The 19356-nt window shown below is 35.8% G+C and overlaps 1 protein-coding gene across 1 annotated transcript; it reads left to right on the top strand.

Annotated features, from left to right (window-relative positions):
- The first annotated feature begins 391 nt into the window (after nucleotides 1-391).
- LOC126726935 (inositol-phosphate phosphatase) lies at nucleotides 392-6843 on the top strand. The gene is made up of 12 exons (XM_050432354.1): nucleotides 392-559; nucleotides 691-746; nucleotides 831-881; nucleotides 1753-1833; nucleotides 1973-2076; nucleotides 2165-2249; nucleotides 2826-2880; nucleotides 2977-3020; nucleotides 5766-5834; nucleotides 5920-6020; nucleotides 6155-6211; nucleotides 6489-6843. The coding sequence occupies exons 1-12, from the start codon at nucleotides 547-549 to the stop codon at nucleotides 6583-6585; spliced, it is 813 nt and encodes a 270-aa protein (XP_050288311.1). The 5' UTR covers nucleotides 392-546; the 3' UTR covers nucleotides 6586-6843.
- The last annotated feature ends 12513 nt before the right edge of the window (nucleotides 6844-19356 follow it).

The raw sequence follows: 19356 nt of genomic DNA, 5'->3' as shown, positions 1-19356 counted from the left end.
ATCATATAGCACAAAATCACACCAAATCACACCATGGACCTCCTTTGTCATGCCCCGATCTACTTAAATTTTGTCATACATGATATAGAACCACATTCAGGCAATAGTGGGATTTGTCACCGTTTAAATGGATTTGCCACCGTTTAAATCCACAACTCTTAAAATTTAGGCAATAGTGAGATTTGTCACCGTTTAAATCCATGACTCTTAAATTTGTAAATGTGATAAATCACAAGTGCTTCATACTAACTTGCACAAACGAGTCCCACTGTAACACTGTTCATATGGTAGGCCATGGGAGAGAATATATTGAGGGATTATTGTAGATTCTTCTTGGGAGTTACCCGAAACATTGCTTAAAACTCGTGCGAGTGTAAACAGATATATAGAACTCTTTATTATGACTATATATATATAAACACACATGGGACTTCGAGTCCTCACTACTTGAGACAGTGTACTACGTGAAAAGCCCAGAGACAAAGCACAGCGTTTCATATCATCATCTACTCTTCAAGTTTCAACTAATTTCTGTCTCCTTTAAGAATGGCCGAAAATGGTAGGACCCCATCGCTCTCTTTTTCTCTTTTACACTTTTTAATATCTCTTTTATTGCCCAAACTCTATATGCAATTTTCTTGTTTAAGTTCTCAAATTTTGTTTTGTTTTTGCAAATTATTTGGATTTTAGATTCGCTGTCAGACTTCCTTGCCTCTGCTGTGGATGCAGCGAAGAGAGCTGGCGAGGTTTGTTAATTCGAAGTTCTTTTTTTTTAATTAACTTTCCTCACTATTTGTTCTATTCAGACTCATAAATGTTTAATTTTGCAGATAATTCGTAAAGGATTCTATGAAACCAAACATGTGGAGCATAAAGGCACGGTATGATTTTTCATTTTCAATTTTTTTGAACTGGGTTTGTCATATCTCATGCCTTTTTTCAAATTTTTTATGGGTTTTATTTATCTGATCATTACAAGTTATGGGTCATTTATGTCATTCAGAATGGCAATGAATTGTTTAAATTACAAATGTTGATGGGATTGTCGAGATTAGAAGGTAGAAAATTGTGAATAATCTTAAGGTGAAGAATTATGTGTAGACAATTTCTGTGTTAAAACATTAAATTTTCTTAGATTTGGCAAAGAGGGTGCCTGGTTATACGTACTGTACCCCGTTCCATTATTGGATATGCTCTTACCCAATCTGCATTGTGATGTTAGCATTATCTCTTCTACTTGATAGCTAAAAAGTGATGGGAAATAATTTTGTCTGTTTGGAAACATCTTATTTAACTTTTTGTTGAAAGTATATTAAAGTATACTTGCACTTTGAAAAAGTGAGAAAAAATGAAATTTAAAAAAACTGTACATAAAAGCTAAAAGCAAAATCTAACTTATAATCTAGTCCCAAACACACAATTTGAAAATTTTTTATCACCATGCGTGAGAGTTTACTACAATTCAACATGAAAAGTTTTGATCAGAAACAGAACATTGGGTTAAAATTAATATGGGTTTTGTACTTTGACTTGTCGAAAAGAGCAAATTTTTTTTTTTTTGGTATCTTGTTGACAGTGAAACATCTGAGAGTCCTATATTTGTTCGTTTATTATATCCTTCTATTTTCTTTTGCAATCTGATGGTGCATTGTGAGTGAGCGGTATTCTTTAGGAAACAAAATTGATTTGGGAAGTCAAGTGTGGAAAAGAAGTAGCAGATTATAATTTTATAGTGCTTGTGGTGGAACACAGGTGGATTTGGTAACAGAAACTGATAAGGCATGTGAAGATCTCATTTTTAATCATCTCAAGCAGCTTTATCCCACACATAAGGTTAATGCTTATTTCTTATTTTGTTTCCTTTTACGCATCAAGAAAGTTACAATTAGTGCTCTAATGGAATCTTTTATCTCCTCAAAATGGCCTTTTCTTTAAAAATAATTTCTAAACTTGTTCCAACTGGTGTTCTTAGTTCATTGGTGAAGAAACTACTGCTGCTTTTGGTGTCGTGGAATTGACCGATGAACCCACATGGATAGTTGATCCTCTTGATGGAACCACTAACTTCGTCCATGGGTACATATCATTATCTCCTGTTGTATTTGATCCTTTCTAGTTCATATATTCAGTCAAGTTCATTTCTTCACAATGTACTTATTTGTAGGTTTCCCTTTGTATGTGTTTCAATTGGTCTTACAATTGGAAAGGTTCCTACAGTTGGTGTTGTTTACAATCCAATAATGAATGAGGTGAGAATTCTAATGCTTCATGTTTGCTTAACACAAGTGGTCAAACATAACAAAAATTCTATATGAGGGCTACATAGCCAGAAATATATAGATAATATGCATGATCTTCCAAATATTATATAGATGGAGTCTTGTAGTGGCCTAGGTATTTAAGTTATCTTGTGGTGACTGTTATTCCTGCTTTCTCTCACATGAACAATATTCACCACATTTCTGTCTACTTTATGCTGTTCGGACAGTTATATGAATGCATGGGGAAGCACTTAACATAACTATTTGTAAGCACTCAAGTTGTTTTTTTTTTTTTTTCTCCATACTTGTTACCCACGACTCTGATATGATCAATTTCACCCATTGGAGGTCTGAGATTCTATACGATTGCTGTTTTGATTTTTCTTTGATACGATCATCATTCTGATTTAGCTGAAGAGATTTCCAGGCCTCTTTCAGCACTCGGCTCCTAGGGCTTATGCATTTCTCCTGTCCTATGCATTATTGAATTTGAAAGTCTAAAAATATGTTTTAATAAGTATTTCTGGCTGAGCTATGTGTAAATTTCGGTTTTCGGTTTTGTAGCTTTTTACTGGAATCCGTGGAAAAGGTGCTTTTTTGAATGGAAACCCTATAAAAGGTGAGTTTTCTAATCTTAATCTTTCAGCTTCATGTTTCTCTTTTACTAACTTCTGAACCTCTAACAGCTATATGCTTATATTTTTTAATGTTGCAGTTTCATCTCAAACTGAGCTGGTGAAGTCTCTCCTTGCAACTGAGGTATGTGGGTATATAATAGAACTAATTCTTTGATGGAAACTATTTGATGAAAGTTGAAACCTTTAATTCACAATTTATTCAATATGACATCCCTTTTAGTCTCAGCGTCATCTTTATCTGGCTGTTATGATGTTGAATGTTAATTGTGGGTTTTTAGGACTGAGTAAATAGGGAATAGTATAAAAACAAGCAAAAATTAGATAAAGAATCAATTGGCTGTAGAGCAAGTCCAACTCTATTTGTGGTTACTCTAACTGGATTTGTATGTTCTACTAACTTTATTGTCTTGTTGGAACTATATCAAACAGTGACTTTATCTGTGACCTTAGTTATGAGTATTTCAGACTTTTGGAGGTTGCACCTAAAACCATGTCTTTCTTATGTTGATTGTTTGCATATTCTCCTATGCTGTCCCCACCTAATAATCCATCAAGTTGTACTAATTCCCATCTTTGTCATTGCTTTTCCCTGGATGTGAGCTAACAATCTTATTGTTCTTGCTTTTCCTTGCCACCTTTTGGACCGCAATTCATGTTTTTCAAAGTAAATTTCCTTATATCATGAATTCTTTCAAATGAAATTTTAAAGAAGCCACCATCTCTGTCATCATGTCATCATTTCTGTAAAGCTCCTGTTGCCAGAAATCTCAGTGTCATAATTAACCCAACAACCGTGGCTAAACTAATGTAATTAAACAGTGTACAACTACAACCATAGCAAACTTAATTTTATGGTTTAAATCCCTTCATCTCATAGCAAACTTAGCAGAAATCTTGATAGATGCTGTGTGACACGTTGAAAAAAGAGAAAAATATTGTTTATAATAGAACTAGTCTGTATAGTCATATTTATGGAGTCATTGGTAGAAGGTATGGGATTTTTTCATATATATAGCGATCTGGGTTGGTTTCTGTTTCTGTTCTGGTGTATCTGTAGTAGTCCTTTCTTAAAGAAAATATTTCCTTCAAGCAAAATACACACACAAACACGTCAAGATCAAGTTCCACTTGGTCTAATTATTTTCTCACCTATTTGAGTTTTTTCAATAAGCCTGTGTTCAAAGTATTAAAAAATAAACATTTAAATAGGGAAGCTCACATTTTGGAACAGAGTGGGTCTGAGGCACTCCTGTCACCCAACCTGATCCTATCAGGTGTGATTGTGACAACAAAACACACTTTTGACTGATACCCGTAGGTTTCTAACTGACCACCATTTTTTGGATTGGCAGACAGGATATTAGGATTAGATTAACAGACTATGAGTGGGTCAAGACGCTAAGTAAAGTCTCCGTCATCTCCAAAAGTGGGGTGGTTAGGTTCGAGTCTACATCCACCGGATTATTGGCCATAAGACTCAAACAAAGAGAAGCTACATGGCCTGCAAACCACACATTCACCACACCCCAACCACCAATCAAAATGAAAGGAGAAACCACCCATCATGAGAAGACAGAGAAGAAAATGAGAGGAGAGACTGAGAAAGAGTAGTCAATTTTGTTAGTGTCATTGATTATCAAGAAGGGATTAGAAAGAGGGGGAGTCTGAAGCTAGCATGAAAGGTTTTTGTGGGGGGGGGGGGGGGGGGGGGGGGGTTGGGGGTGGTGATCCACTATGGTTGATGGGAATCTGGAGAGAGAGTGAGTGAGTGTAGGGTTAGTTGTCAACGATAGGGAATTGGAAAAATCTGCAGACCCAACCGGCTTATCGTGGTTCCTTACTTGGATCTTGCTACTTGCCCACCCAATCTTTCTCTATAAACATAAAATGTTGAAAAAAGAAGAGAAATGAGAAAAGGAATGATAAAATAGATATAAGTTACTACTTGTGAAGACTATTTCAGAATAGGATGGCACAAGTGTATTTGTTAATTTGGTGCCCAGGGGGATGGGTTTATAAAAGGTAATTTCAAGTACAACTTTGACAGTAATGGAAGCTACTGTTCTTTATTTGGCCAATAACTTTGATTTGGTAATCAAACTTTAGTTGTATGAGCCGAAATGCATAAGTAAAGCCCCCTTTTCCCCAACCCCCAAAAGAACGGCACCCAAAAGAAAAGAAAGTGGGGGGTGGGCAGGGGATAGAAATGTAAAAGTCTAAGCAAAAGTTCTACCTTGGGTCTGTTTGCTTATGCTTATAAGTTGACTTATTAAATAAGCCAACTTATACATAGATTTATCAAACCTACTTCTTTTAGTCTACTTATTTTTCAAGCCAATAAATTTAAGCCATCCCAAATGGACACTTGGAACAAGCTATGGAAGAGAATTTACAAGGCAAGGAAACCCGAAAAGGAAAATACCTATTTAATTATATGTAGTGCCAAGGAGTATCACCTGAAATGCATAATTTAGGCCCATACATGATGTTTGTAATAGGTAGCGGTCTGGACTTGAGGACTGCTTATGTGGGAGATTGAACTTTTGTGGTCCAACCTAACTTGGTACTTTATTTGTTTAGTTATTTTTGAAGAATTCCGGTGAGCATGCATATGCTGATGCATAATAGCACCTGAATGTAAAAACATCTTAATTTCTTTCCTTTGTATTAGTTCATGTAAACAGATGAAATCGGCCTCTTGCATCTCAGAAACCTCTTACCAAGAAAAGCATCTCATAAACACACAGAGTGCATTCAGAATGTGTTTCAAATTTCACTGCATTGCAATATTTTTGTAAATACCCCACTCTTGACAATCAAGAGGACATTTTATATATTCTCAAATTTTGTCCTTCTGAAAGAGCAGGCTGGAACTAAACGTGATAAGCCAACATTGGATTCCTATATGAACAGAATTAATATCTTACTTGCCAAGGTAAAAAATAAACTAGCCACAGAAGTTATTGAGCTTATAGCATGCATTGGTTTCTGTTGTGAATGTTAGTTTCTCTTTTGATCAGGTGAGATCCCTTCGAATGACTGGCTCTTGTGCATTAAATCTCTGTGGAATTGCATGTGGAAGGCTTGATCTATTTTATGAGCTTGGCTTTGGGGGTCCATGGTATGATATCATAGTTTTCACTGATGTTCTTGTTGTGAGTTGTGTTTTAAATAGCCTGCCTCTCGGAATGGTATTGTTATTTCTCAGTGAGGTTGGTTTGATATGTGATTGACATAGTCTGGTCATCTACTCAGGGATGTGGCAGGTGGTGCAGTAATTGTAACAGAAGCTGGAGGACTTGTGTATGACCCGTAAGTACTATGCTTTTTTTTTTTTTTCGTTTTGACATAGGAAATAGGGGTTCTGGAAAGGAAGCATCTTAAAATTGCAATTAAATAGTAAACTCTATTGATCTGTCTTCACAAATTGATGCTTGAGTTTGACATGCAATGGGTTGGTTTTGCATACCGCACAACTGGCAGGCCAATACATGTTTGCTAGTTGACTTTTGAAAACATTTTACATCCATAGATATTGTCAAAAAACTAAACCTATATATCAACATTGATGGTTGTTGTTATGTATCAGATCCGGTAAAGATTTTGACATTACCGCACAGCGGGTAGCAGCTTCAAACCCTCTTCTCAAGGATGCATTTGTTGAGGCTTTGCAGCAACCAGAATGAGAAAACACCTATTTGATAAATGAATCGAGACAACTCTTTATTCAATATATTTTAAGTCCATTCCCATGTTCTGAAAAGCATTAGTAGTTGTCTTACTAGTTACTATTTTATCAGGCTCCATTTGCTGAGAATATTTATAATTTCGAGGATACTTCAAATTGTATTGTGGCCTTTGTCAGTGCCAAATTATTTGTAGATTCAGAGATTCAGAGGAGATGACAAATAAACATCGTTGCTTATATAAATTTGCTTTACTCAGTGTTTAGTTCAAATTTTAGTTTTCATGTGAACGATGCTGTAATTTTTACAAATTTTAATACATACAATCTATGTAAAGTAAATTACTAAAATGCCAACTTTTAAATACAAAAATAAAAAATTGCATTATTTTTATGTTTTTTTTTTTTTTTATAAAAAAATAGTTTCAAATTATAGATCTCTAAATCTCTTATTCAACTATAAGCTAACTGAAATTTATATATATATATATATATATATATATATATATATGCGGAAAGTTTGTATTAAAAAAAAAAAAAAAAAGCTTAATAGTCATTTGGAGAGAAACCAAGAAAGTGGCTGGTAAAGCAAGAAATTAGCACGAGGATAGAACAAGAAATGCAAGTGCCTAGCGGACTAACCTAGAAGGGAGAGGTTGGTGAGGGGTAACGTTGCTATGCACATAAGTATTTCTCTTTTTAAAGTGAAAAATAATCACTTTCATATGTATTACAGCTTATTCTATTTTTATCATTACTACTCAAAACTATCATTGGACTCTTTCTAGGTGAGAGGAACAATGTGGAAGAAGGAAAAAGCCAATAATATGTTTGGTCGAGAGTGCAATACCAACGACAAGAATTTAAATTTTGATGGCGACATTGTCGACATCTGCAAGTTTTGAAAAACATGGATGTTTTTGAATTGGTCCAAAATAAACTTATGTTTTGAAATAGTTGGAATATGGGGGATAAATCGAAACAATTTTATATTTACAAAAGTAATTGATACGATAAATATTAGTCATATTGGTTGATATGGTATGCTATTCACAGCTTTATTTATTTTTTATTTTTTACCTTTTAACATGGCACATGAGGCCCATTTATCCTAGGTGTGGGTTATCTTTAACATCCAATTTAGATTAAAGGTAATTTTTTAATTTTGTCCATAATGTCAAGAGGTTTGTATTTCAATTAGTATTTCTTGATATTTCCAATAAAGATGTCTAGATTTTAAATTTCTCTCTTTCGCTGTTATTAACTTCTGAATATAAACATTTAAAAATTACAAAACTTTTTCCATATTTTATGTACTGTATTTGTAAATGTAGAAACTACATGTTGGATTATTTTTGTTTTTATAGATTATGGATGGTCAATATCTATTATAAGAGAGTAAATCAAGACCAAATGACTGTACAGTCTACTCTGTACTCATAAATTTTTCTGGTTATTTATTAGTTTAATATAACTAAATGACTTACAAAAATAAAAAAACCTAGTTGAACATAACTAAATGTGTATATATAATGAATATATTATCTCATGCCTAATATTTTTATTATTTTGTACGTATAGTGAGTTTAGTATGTACATAAGTGTTGATTAAATTAGTTATTAATTAAATAAATTCAAGTTTATAATAAATATTATATATACATATATATGATTTTTTTTTTTAATTTTTATAAATTCTAATATTCTATAAACTGCTTGTGTATCTTACCACTCGCAATATGATAATGAAGCTTGATAGAACAAAATGAAATTTTGATTCATTACTCAATTCATGTTTTGACAATTATGATAATAAATAGTAGAAAGGAAATGAATAAAAATGACAACCCCAATAAATAATAACCACATGTTGACCTATCACCAAATTTAATTTGGCAAATTATTATCTCCATTTTCTCCAATTAAAGCCCAGAAGCACTCTCTCAGTTCTTGACTTTCTCCTCTTCAGAACAACATAGCATGTATAAGCTTCCAACCACACAACATTGTTAGCCAAAACCTCAATAACACCCATGTAAGCATCCTTCCACTACTTGATGCGCTCACATTTGGAGTTACAGAATTTGTTCCAGGCTGCCTCGAAGGGCCCGGACTCGAAATAAGATCCAGGGTACCCTTGGAATTAGTATTAGCAGTAGCCAAAGAATGTGCTTCTGGATTGTCATTTGAAACCGGACCATCTTGCCAAACTTGGTTGATAGTGGTTGTATTGCTTGGAAGTGCCAAAGTAGCATAGATTATAATCTCAGCATTTGCATAAGTTGCTTTCAATTCCGAGACATCATATTTTAGCTTGTCCTCCGGCATGGTGGTAGTGTAGCTGGTGATCTGGGACGTGTACACTCTCATGGAACCATTAGATAGTTGAAAAGCTACAAGTGATTGTGCTCCAATCATGGCTGATTGTAGACCAACGGGGTTAATGGCCCATGCAACCCAATTAGAGGTCGTGATCCTGGCGTGTCTATAGGCGATTTGGAGGCTTCCAGACGATGAATTGTAGTTCCAATATATGAAAGAGTTCAAATAAGGAAGGTCCTTGCAGGAGCTGTAGGCTAAGTTATTAGAAAAAGATGTGAATTTGGAACATGTTTGAGCAGAGGATGAAAGGCAGAGAGTGAAACGAAGAGAGAAAACTAGCACAAACCTCAACATGTTTGACAAAGATGGGCGATGTATTTTTTGGGTGCCAAGAACCAAGAAGAGCTAGAGGATTAAGAAGGGGAAGTGTTGGACCCAAATCTTACTTTGTCTAACTTGAGCACATTCTTTTTGCCAACAAGAGAATGAAAAAAAAAAAAAAAAATACTCAAAAAAAAAATATAATCTTTTAATTTTACGATCCAAGATTCGATCGGTTTGAGAAGAGCTTATTGAAAGAGAATGATTAAGAAGAGAATGTGTCTATGTGAGATAAAAGGCTGAAACAAATACAGGAGAGTCCCTTCAATACGTGTTAACCAACCCAACTGTTTCAGCTGGTCAGATACAGATTAACTCGTCTTTCCATGAGTAAAAAAAAACCAACCCAGATTAACTTGTCAATTCTACAATATACCCAGTCCACCACCATTAATTTGTTGTCATGTGCAGCCGCTATAGCTTGTCATCTCTCTCTCTCTCTCTCTGTTTGAGTTTTTCAACACTAGCTCAACAAAGGAAACATCGTACGTTAAAGTTTGATTATGATATGATTTTTATTGGATTAATGCCAAAACAAAAACTCCTTTATAATATAGGAGTGTAATTGACTCAACAACGACAAAATTACAGCATCTTTGGCCGAGTATGTTGTAAGGGACAATTATTATTACTTTCAGGGGGTATTATTTGCATAAACTCTTGGTCTTAATTAGTTAATGTATTTGTTGGGTGCGTTGCACCACGTTTGGTCCGGCCCACTTTTGTCAAAGCTCAATTATGAGCTTGCTTTCTCAAGCCACACGAGTTAGCTTTTTAATTTAATGCAAAGCGTGTGGGACAGGCTAAAATTAAGAGAAAAAAATATTAGGAGCATAACTTTTGCAAGTCGTGTTCCTAGCATTAGTTTTGAAAAAGATACGTTATAAGTATATACAAGGTTATCAAATCTGAACCGGACTGGACCAGACGGTCTGACTCGGTTATCCGTGACCCGTGCCCCAATCCGATTCTTTAGCAATTGAAAACGGGTCCTAAAATAAATAGGGAAAAATGCATTCATCAAACTTGAAATTTATATTATATTTATTTTAATTTTGAAAGGTTAATAGTTATGTATTTAATTTTATCACTATTTACTTAATAGTATTTTCTAAATTTATTTTTGTTCTAGAATTATGCTTTTACATCAATAAACATGAATATGAAATTTGTAAATTTATGTTAAGAACGATTTTGTTTTAAATTAAAATGCTTTTTTTTTGAAAGATTAATAAACACAATTTTTTAAAGCTTGTTTATATTTATTATTTTCTACTTACTTTATAAAAATAACAAAAATTATTTTGAAAGTTGTTTTAATTGCTTTATATTTTTTTAAGGGTAAATTTCTATATTTTTATATATTTAATACATTTATTTGTATTTTAACTAATATTAAATTAATTTTGACGTCATCATAGTTCAACCTCGGTTAAACTTCGGTCCGACCTTAAAAACCTTGAATCTTTCTTTTTTCCGGTTTTTTGAACGGTCTGTGTTTGAAAACCATTAGTATATATACTCATGAGACATGGTGGGATATCCATATCCTCCACCAAATACAAAGCCTTGAGTGAAGGAAATGTGCCGAATTGACGAACCCATTGTGTTTGTTTTTTGTTGCTTAATGAGTCAATGAGTGTCACAAACAAAATTGTAGAGAAATTTTAAAATATAGTTACTCACATTGCCTGTACGTTTACGGCAATACCATTCAAATGTTTGTAGGATGATAAACACAAAGTTCCAAATCCAACAATTTTATTCAATTCTTAAATACATTTGGCGCACCACGGCTTCTTCTTTCTTCAAGCTTCTGAACTTTGATGTTACCGTTGGGAAGGTAGAGAAAGAATTAAGAAATTGTAGAAAAAATAGTTATTAATTAAAACCAGTTAAAATTTAAAACTATATACACGGAATATTTTATATCCTGATGCATTTTATTAATCACAATTCTTCACTTATTAAGATCGTATCCGTGTGGACATGTTGTTGGATTTGATATTAAAATATCAAGTGTTGGAAAAGGTTTTGATGCCATTTTAAAGTTTTTCAAGATGTAATTCATCGATGTACATATTGCCGGCAATATCATGTCACATTCTATTTGTATGGGTTATGTTTGTTGGTCTTGGAGGAGGGTTATGAAAGCGGTGAGGAGAGAGTATCTCACAAAACCATCTTATAAGACCACCCTTTCATAGCATGTGGGACATATATATGTTGTGAGAAAGAGATTTTAAGAGACTGTCTCATATAATAATTTTTTGTACAGGTGTGATCAAATAAAAATTTTATGAGATTGTCTCATAAGATAATTTTTTGAGGGTGTGATCACATACAAATAATTTGTTCAAAACAAGATTTTTTTTTAATGGACTTAAAATTCAAAACAAGATTAAGATAGTCCGAATGATCCCACGTTTATCTGTAGCTAGTTTAGATGAGCATGAATAATTAATATTACGTAGAATCACTTCCTTAGGAAAAGTTGTCTCCCTCAAGAGTCATAATCCATCACCAAACAACATAACCATACTATGAAACAAACCATCCTTTCAAGAGTGGAATTAAGTACACGAGGATGCACCAAACTATGATAAAATCATAAAATCGATAACCACTCCCGTTTTTCACATATCTTATGAATTTGCATTCTCAAGTTTTTCCATCTAAACTATCCTTCAACGGTTTTGGGATATGTACATGTGTCTTACAACCCAAAACTACAAATTCAAATCCAACCAACACAACATTTGACAATACAGTGTGTGACCCAACCTCTATGACGCTACAATTAGCCTCAAATCAATTTATTTCTACTCAGCAATGGAACACCTCAAAGCCACTCAATACCAAGCCATGTCAACGCTGTCATAAACCTCTCGATCCACTATTCAGCTACAAGCGTGCACACAAATGCATGCACACAAACTGAGACAAGAACAAACCCAGAATTTCAAGTTAGGGGTCTGAAGTATAAATTTAAAAATAGAAAAAATTCAAATAAGCATCCATATAGTATTAAAATGGCTTAGATAGAGGAAAATCCATCCATAATTGAGTCCTTAGAGGTGTACATGGTTTGGTCGGTGCAGTTTTTTCTCAAATTTATCACTAAACCGATAGGGATTAGTTTTCTCATAATTGGAATTGATGCACACTACCTAAGGTCAGTTTTTTTACCTATAGCGGTGTGGTTTTTTATAGTTGGTTTAATTGGTTTGGTCAGTTTGAAAAGACTTTTTTTTTTTTTTTTTTTTTTTTTTTTTTTTTTTTTTTTTTTTTTTTTTAGTTTAAAAATTGGGCTTTCAAACCCAATATACCCAACCTGTTCAAGACATAAATAGCATTGGTCGGTTCGAAATATTGTGTATTGATTCAATACACAACCGGTTCAATAGATCAGTACACAACCTATTAACACATCAATACATTATACAATGCATTATACATCAACATGTTCACACACAAAAAAAAAAAAAAAAAAAAAAAAAAAAAACCCTGTCCATCTATACAAACTTTTTATTTATTTAGCCATCAAAAACCTGTCCATAGTTCACACAGAGTAATAAATATAATATCTCCATACCTAATCATGCAGTTGTTAGCATAAAAAAAGTATAGCTTTTTATTAGCGTAGGAATTGTTCAATGTTAGTACCAAATTCAACAAAATGAAATTATTCTAAATGTCAAATACTTTTTTCCCTTTTATAAATCTGGTTGGAAAATAAATAAATAAATAAATATTTCTTCTCAAAAAATTAATTAATAAAAACAAAAAGAAAACATAGCAAAAAGAAGCGTCGCCAGTCAATTCGAAGAGAGAGAGAGAGAGAGAGGTACCAGTGGCAACTGTGGTGATTGGTAAGGTGGAGAGCAAGCTGTTCCGAGAGCGGCGAAAGCAAGACCCAAGAGAGAGACTAAGAGAGTTAGGGTCTTTGGAGAGAAAAGAACGTATTTATACTCCCCCAAAACCTAACTCAAAACGATACCATTTTGTGTGTTTTTTTTTAACCGCTAAGTGAAATGATGCGTTTTGTTTTAAAAAAATAAAAACCAATCTTTTAAAAACATAGTCGGTTCAATTTGGGTCTTCACCGAAGAAGGATTGCAACTTCGGTGGTAGCACCGCACTGACATCAAAACGAGGTTCGCCCTCCGCTTGTCAGCATTAGCTCAATCAGTCGACGCTGATCAGGTTCTGCACAGTCCTACTAGTGATTTAGGACACTATATTTTTCTTCTTCTTAATAAAGTTACCGTATTTCCCTTTTAAAAAAAAAATGGTTTAGGTTGGTCTGGGATGGCTGATGGGAGCTAAGGTTTTGGAAAAAAGGGGGTCCAACTAAAAAAAAAAAAAGACAAAATATAGCTAAAATTTTATTTTGGGCCAAGGGACTTAGCCCCCTTAGGCCCTCTCTTGAGTCCGTTCCTGAATAGAAAGATGGTGATTTGGGCTAAAACAACTGTGAACTATCGAATTTGACATAGACTATCAATCAAAAATTTTGCAGCATCAATGATGACTTGAAAAGGCCTAAATTCCTACAGGTTTACGCAAATGCTACGCTTCACCACCACATCTAGATCAAATATGTCGCTGGCATTGCTCTCCACCACCACGTCTAGATCAATTTCATCATCCTTTCAAAGCAACTAGTAAGTTGCCCATGTGATACAAAGATAATATTGTAATATTTTATGTAAGATGGCTTTGGAGAATATTGTACATATATTATAGTATAATTATTATAGAATTTTGTTACTAATGAGTACATCATAAGAAGAGACAATTATAAATTACACACATATATCCGTTATAATTATTCAGTTCAAGTAATGAGAAATAAAAAACACTTTTGGAGAAATATTGTAGAATAAAAGTTTATATAAAATGTGTCATTCTTTTTCTCCTTAATTCTAAAACAAAATATACATCTCAAACACTCACAATCAATCACATCATTTACAAAACCCACAAATCTGCAACATTTGACCTTAACATTAGAATAGTAATTGTTGTTGTCGTCACTCAATATAAAATGCAAGCTCCCCTTCCTTAATTGTAGTCAACTCATATGAGTTAAGATTAGATGAGACAACAATATTAAAGCTAGGTGTCATTGAAAGATTGACGGTAAATAGAATCATTTTTGGTCTATTGTATTTAAGATGAGATGACATGAAGGGCTACGAGGCATCATGCAAGCGGGCGTGCCTTGGCCTTGGCAGCATGCATGCAAGCATGCCTTAGCCTTGGTTGCTTGCCCATGGGGGCTACCTTTGGCCTAGCCTGCATGCCACAACATGCCTATGAGGGCTACCTTGGTAGGTATATATAAAGGAGTAGAAGTGCAGGGGTGAAAATGGTGAATTGAAATGCAAAAAATTTTGTATGTATGTGTGAGGGAGGAAAAGTCTTGAAACATTAAACTAAAGAATATAAAGAATATTTACTTTTTAATTAGAAAAGTCTTGAAATATTGAACCAAATAAAATAAAATTTTAATATTTAATTTGACCTTATCTTTGATGTGGCACTTGAGAACTCTTTGTCAAGAATGTGCCACTTAGCAAAACTTCATATTTTTCCATATAAAGTCTCCACTTATATATATATGGAAAAATATGAAGTTTTTTTAATGGAAGATTTTTTAGTGGCAGTGGACTAAAGGAATACTTTGACAGCTAATGTGAACTTAAAAAGATGAAAAAGATAAAATTAAAAGTTAAATGGCAAAAACAAATTGCCTAAACTTAAATGACATAATTTATATTTTAGCTATTTATTTTTTTTAACTCAATAATGAGCGGCTCTAATAAAATACCCAATGTCTGAAACTATTTAGAAAAATGTCCCTATTTTGAAGCTCGATTTTTAGAAAATTGAGTTTCAATGAAAAACTCGATTTGGCGAAAATCAAGTTGCTTGAAAAAACTGCATGGAACTCGAGTTCCATGAAAGAGTTCATGGAACTCGAGTTCCATGCAAGTTTTTTTTTTTTTTTTTTTTTTTTTTTTTTTTTTTTTTAATTTTAAAGTTTGATTGCCTATTACTCGATTTTTGCCAAATCAATTTTTTCATTGAAACTCGATTTTTAGAAAATCGAGTTTAAAACAGAAACATATCCCTAAATAGTTTCAGACATAGGGCATTTTGCTGAAAAGTTTGGTTAAAAGGGGTATATCCCCATTTTGGCCATAGTATCTTTATTTCTTAGTTGGGTTTGGTTTGATATGATTTTTGATTGAAATAGTCTGCTCTTGTGCTCAGGGTTGTGACATTGTAGATTCATTCAGATGAGACGAGAACTCACATTATTGCTTATACAAATTTACTTTGCTCAAAATTATTGCCCATAACATGTATTATGTACCAATTCTTTTGGGATAAAATTGACCGTACCTTTGACATTGTTTTAAAAATAATTCTACATATATACTATTTATCCTCAAAAGAGTAAATGCTTCAGCTTGAAGGATCCTCGAGCATGATCAATAAGGATGTTCTTATTGTTTGACCCATCAGACATAAAAGCGTTTACAACTTTTTGTTTGTCCCCTCAATCACGATAGATACAATTGTTTTTGGATATTCCTAAATTTATTCAATAAATAAATAAAAATCAACTCTCGTTTAGATTTCAAAAGGTCCAGTTTAAAATATTGAAATTCCAAACAGATCTGAATTAGCAAAGCATGATTACAATTGCTATAAGAAACCTGGTGACATTTAAAGCATGAGGTGTCCACAGTTCCTACTTGCTAGTTGCTAGTGCTACAACCAAAATGGTCAACAAGTTATAAATTATTAACTGAAACTCTAAATTAAAACACGCGTGTTTGAGGTTGGATGTAAATCATTTTAATTGATAATCTAGGAAAAGGTTTATGTAAACTACTACCATTGAAAGTATTTTATAAAGAGTGATTCATAATTTGAAACGGCTGGCCAATACAGAATGACAAAAATAAAAATTTCACTGTATTTAAGAGCACTCTCAAGTCTCATCAGGTCTCTCAAATGTGCCAATGCCAAATATTTGGCACATTTGACACACCAAACACAAAAACATACCCTCATCAGGTATGCTAAATGTGCTTGACGGGAATGACGACTCTACATCCCACTGACGAAGATAACAGTATAGACGGGAGAGTCATCCATGACGAGGTAATCAGAAACAACGAAGAAAGCCATCATCACTGACGAAGGCAGGGAGTTATTCAATGCAGTCAATCAATGATCCGAGCAGTTACCAAATCGACCAAGCAGACCGTTGAAGAGCCTCTTAAAAGTCTCATTACTGACCAGGTGCGTTACAAAAGAAGGCATTAACAGATTCAACGGCTAGCCCTTAAAGCTTCAGGTATAAAACTTTCATACAACCAACAGAAAAACATATATGCAAAAATACTCTGAAACTATTTTTGATTCCTTTATTGTGTTTAATTGTGATCCTAACTTTGGTATCGGAGACTTTGTGGCAGGCGCCACACCGGTGTCCTTCGTCGAGCAAATCTTCACATTCCACGAGTGATTCCATCTGCTCACTCACTGACGGACTTGTGTTCCATCAGTTTGGCGCCGTCTGTGGGAACGAGTTTTCAGATTTACATTCGAAAACGTAGTTTCCTTCAATTCACCATATCCAGATGGAATCCAACCCAGATTCAACGACCTTGGCCCAGCAAGTTCAAGCCCTGGCAGCTACCATTGAGGAACTCACCCGGCAGAACCAGGAAATGAAGCTGCGGCTCCAACAGGTTCAACAAGCTCAACAGGAAGAAAACCGGTCCAAGGGTAACACGGAGGGAGAGGGGGATAGCCAACAGAGGGAAACCCCCTGGAGACCAACTACTCCGGACGAACAGAACTCAGATATTCTTCGAGAAATGAGGAAAGAAATGGACGAACTAAGGAGCGCTATCAAGGAAAAGACAGACCGGAGTGTAGACAAGATGGTAAGGGCTACAGATTCGCCCTTCACTGCTGCGGTACTTGATTGTCCCGTGCCGTCAAAGTTTCGCCTGCCTCAATTAGAACCATTCGACGGACTCAAGGACCCTCAGGATCATCTTAATACCTTTAAGACGACTCTGGGCCTTCAGCAACCACCTGACGAGATATTGTGTCGCTCCTTCCCTACGACTCTCAAAGGAGCTGCAAGAGAGTGGTTTACTAAGTTGCCAAACTCGTCCATAGACAACTTCGATCAGCTAAGTAGTGCTTTCCTGCGTCACTTCATAGGGGGACAACGCCCAAGGAGACCAGTAGATTACTTACTCACAATAAGACAGGGAGAGAAGGAGACTTTGAGGTCATATGTCAAGCGATTCACCCGGGAAACTCTGGAGGTGGACGAAGCTGATGACAAGGTACAACTGACGACCTTCAAGGCAGGGTTGAAATCCAGAGACCTTGTAGCCTCTCTTGCCAAAAACCCCCCGAAGACAATGGCTGAGATGCTCCTGAAGGCCCAAAAATACATGAACGCGGAAGACGCTCTAGCTGCCATAAAAGATACCGAGAGGCTAGGAGACAAGTTCAAGAGGGAAGACGACCGCAGAGGGCAAAAGAGAGACAGACCAGAACGTCGGAACAGTGACGGGAATAGAAGGAGAGATGACAAAAATCCTCGTCAGGTAAAATTTACTCCTTTGGTTATGCCTGTTGACAAGATTTTCACGCAGATCAAGGACGAGCATTATCTCAAATGGCCCAGGCCATTACACTCGTCCCCCAACGTACGTGACAAGAACAAGTATTGCCGGTTCCACAAAGACCACAGCCACAACACAGAAAATTGCAGAGACCTGAAGGAACAAATAGAGGAGTTAATACGGAAAGGAAAGTTGCAGAAATATGTAAAGAAAGGAGAATACAGCAAGTTCAGAGACGACAACAGGACCCAAAATGAATCCTTCACTCGGGATGACGACCATACGTCCCAATCTCCACGCAAAGTGATCGGGGAGATAAACACGATCACGGGAGGACCGATCTCAGGAGGGTCATTCAGATCACTTAGAAAAGCATACCACAGACAGGTAAACAGCGTCCACGCCATTCCTCCGTCCAAGTACCAACGAACATACCAAGATATGTCCTTTAATGAAGGAGACGCCAGGGGAGTGAAGCAGCCTCACAACGATCCCCTGGTCATAGTGCTGAATATAGAAGGGTTCACTACCAGAAGGATCCTTGTTGATAACGGGAGCTCAGCGGATATCATCTACCTCCCAGCCTTCCAACAGTTGAAGTTAGATCCAAAAAGGCTTCGTCCATTCGACTCTCCGCTTGTCAGTTTCAGTGGAGACAGGGTCTTCCCCAGGGGTATAGTAACTCTGACGGTGACAGCAGGAACCTATCCGTTGCAGTTGACCAAACAAGTAGATTTCCTGGTTGTAGATTGCCCCTCGTCCTACAATGTCATCATTGGGCGGCCTACCCTAAACAAGTGGAAGGCAGCAACGTCAACTTACTGTTTGAAGGTGAAATTCCCAACAGACGATGGTGTGGGGGAAGTGAAGGGTGATCAGGTCCTGGCAAGGGAGTGCTACCAGGCCGTACTGGCCAGAAAGGAGAACCACACGTGGACGATAGAAGAAAAAGAGGAAGACGGAGTGGAGGTCCTGGAAGCAGTGGAATTGGTAGAAGGGAATGCGGACAGGATCATCCAGCATCGACTGAATGTGGACCCCAACAGGAAGCCCGTTCAGCAACGACGAAGAACTTTCGCTCCAGAGCGAGATCAGGCAGTAGCAGAGGAGGTAACCAAACTCTTGACGGCTGGGTTCATCCGGGAGGTATACTACCCAGAATGGCTCGCCAACGTCGTCCTGGTAAAGAAACCAAATGGAAAGTGGAGAATGTGTGTAGACTTCACCGACCTGAATAAAGCATGCCCAAAGGACAGCTTCCCTCTACCAAGGATAGACCAGCTCGTGGACTCTACTGTTGGACACAAGTTATTGACCTTCATGGACGCCTTCTCAGGGTACAACCAGATAAAGATGGCTGAAGAAGACCAGGAGAAGACCGCCTTCATCACCAGCCA

The sequence above is a fragment of the Quercus robur genome, chromosome 5 (assembly GCF_932294415.1).
Source record: "Quercus robur chromosome 5, dhQueRobu3.1, whole genome shotgun sequence".
In the NCBI taxonomy this organism is placed as follows: Eukaryota; Viridiplantae; Streptophyta; class Magnoliopsida; order Fagales; family Fagaceae; genus Quercus; species Quercus robur.
The sequence above is the reverse complement of the archived record's forward strand: the minus strand, read 5'-3'. Positions and strand labels throughout refer to the sequence as shown.

Bases quoted from the DNA above. Each gene is read 5' to 3' on its own strand.
- LOC126726935 (XM_050432354.1), top strand. The intron at 1,834-1,972 runs GTTAATGCTTAT...TGGTGTTCTTAG, and splicing joins AGCTTTATCCCACACATAAG to TTCATTGGTGAAGAAACTAC. The intron at 2,250-2,825 runs GTGAGAATTCTA...TCGGTTTTGTAG, and splicing joins ACAATCCAATAATGAATGAG to CTTTTTACTGGAATCCGTGG.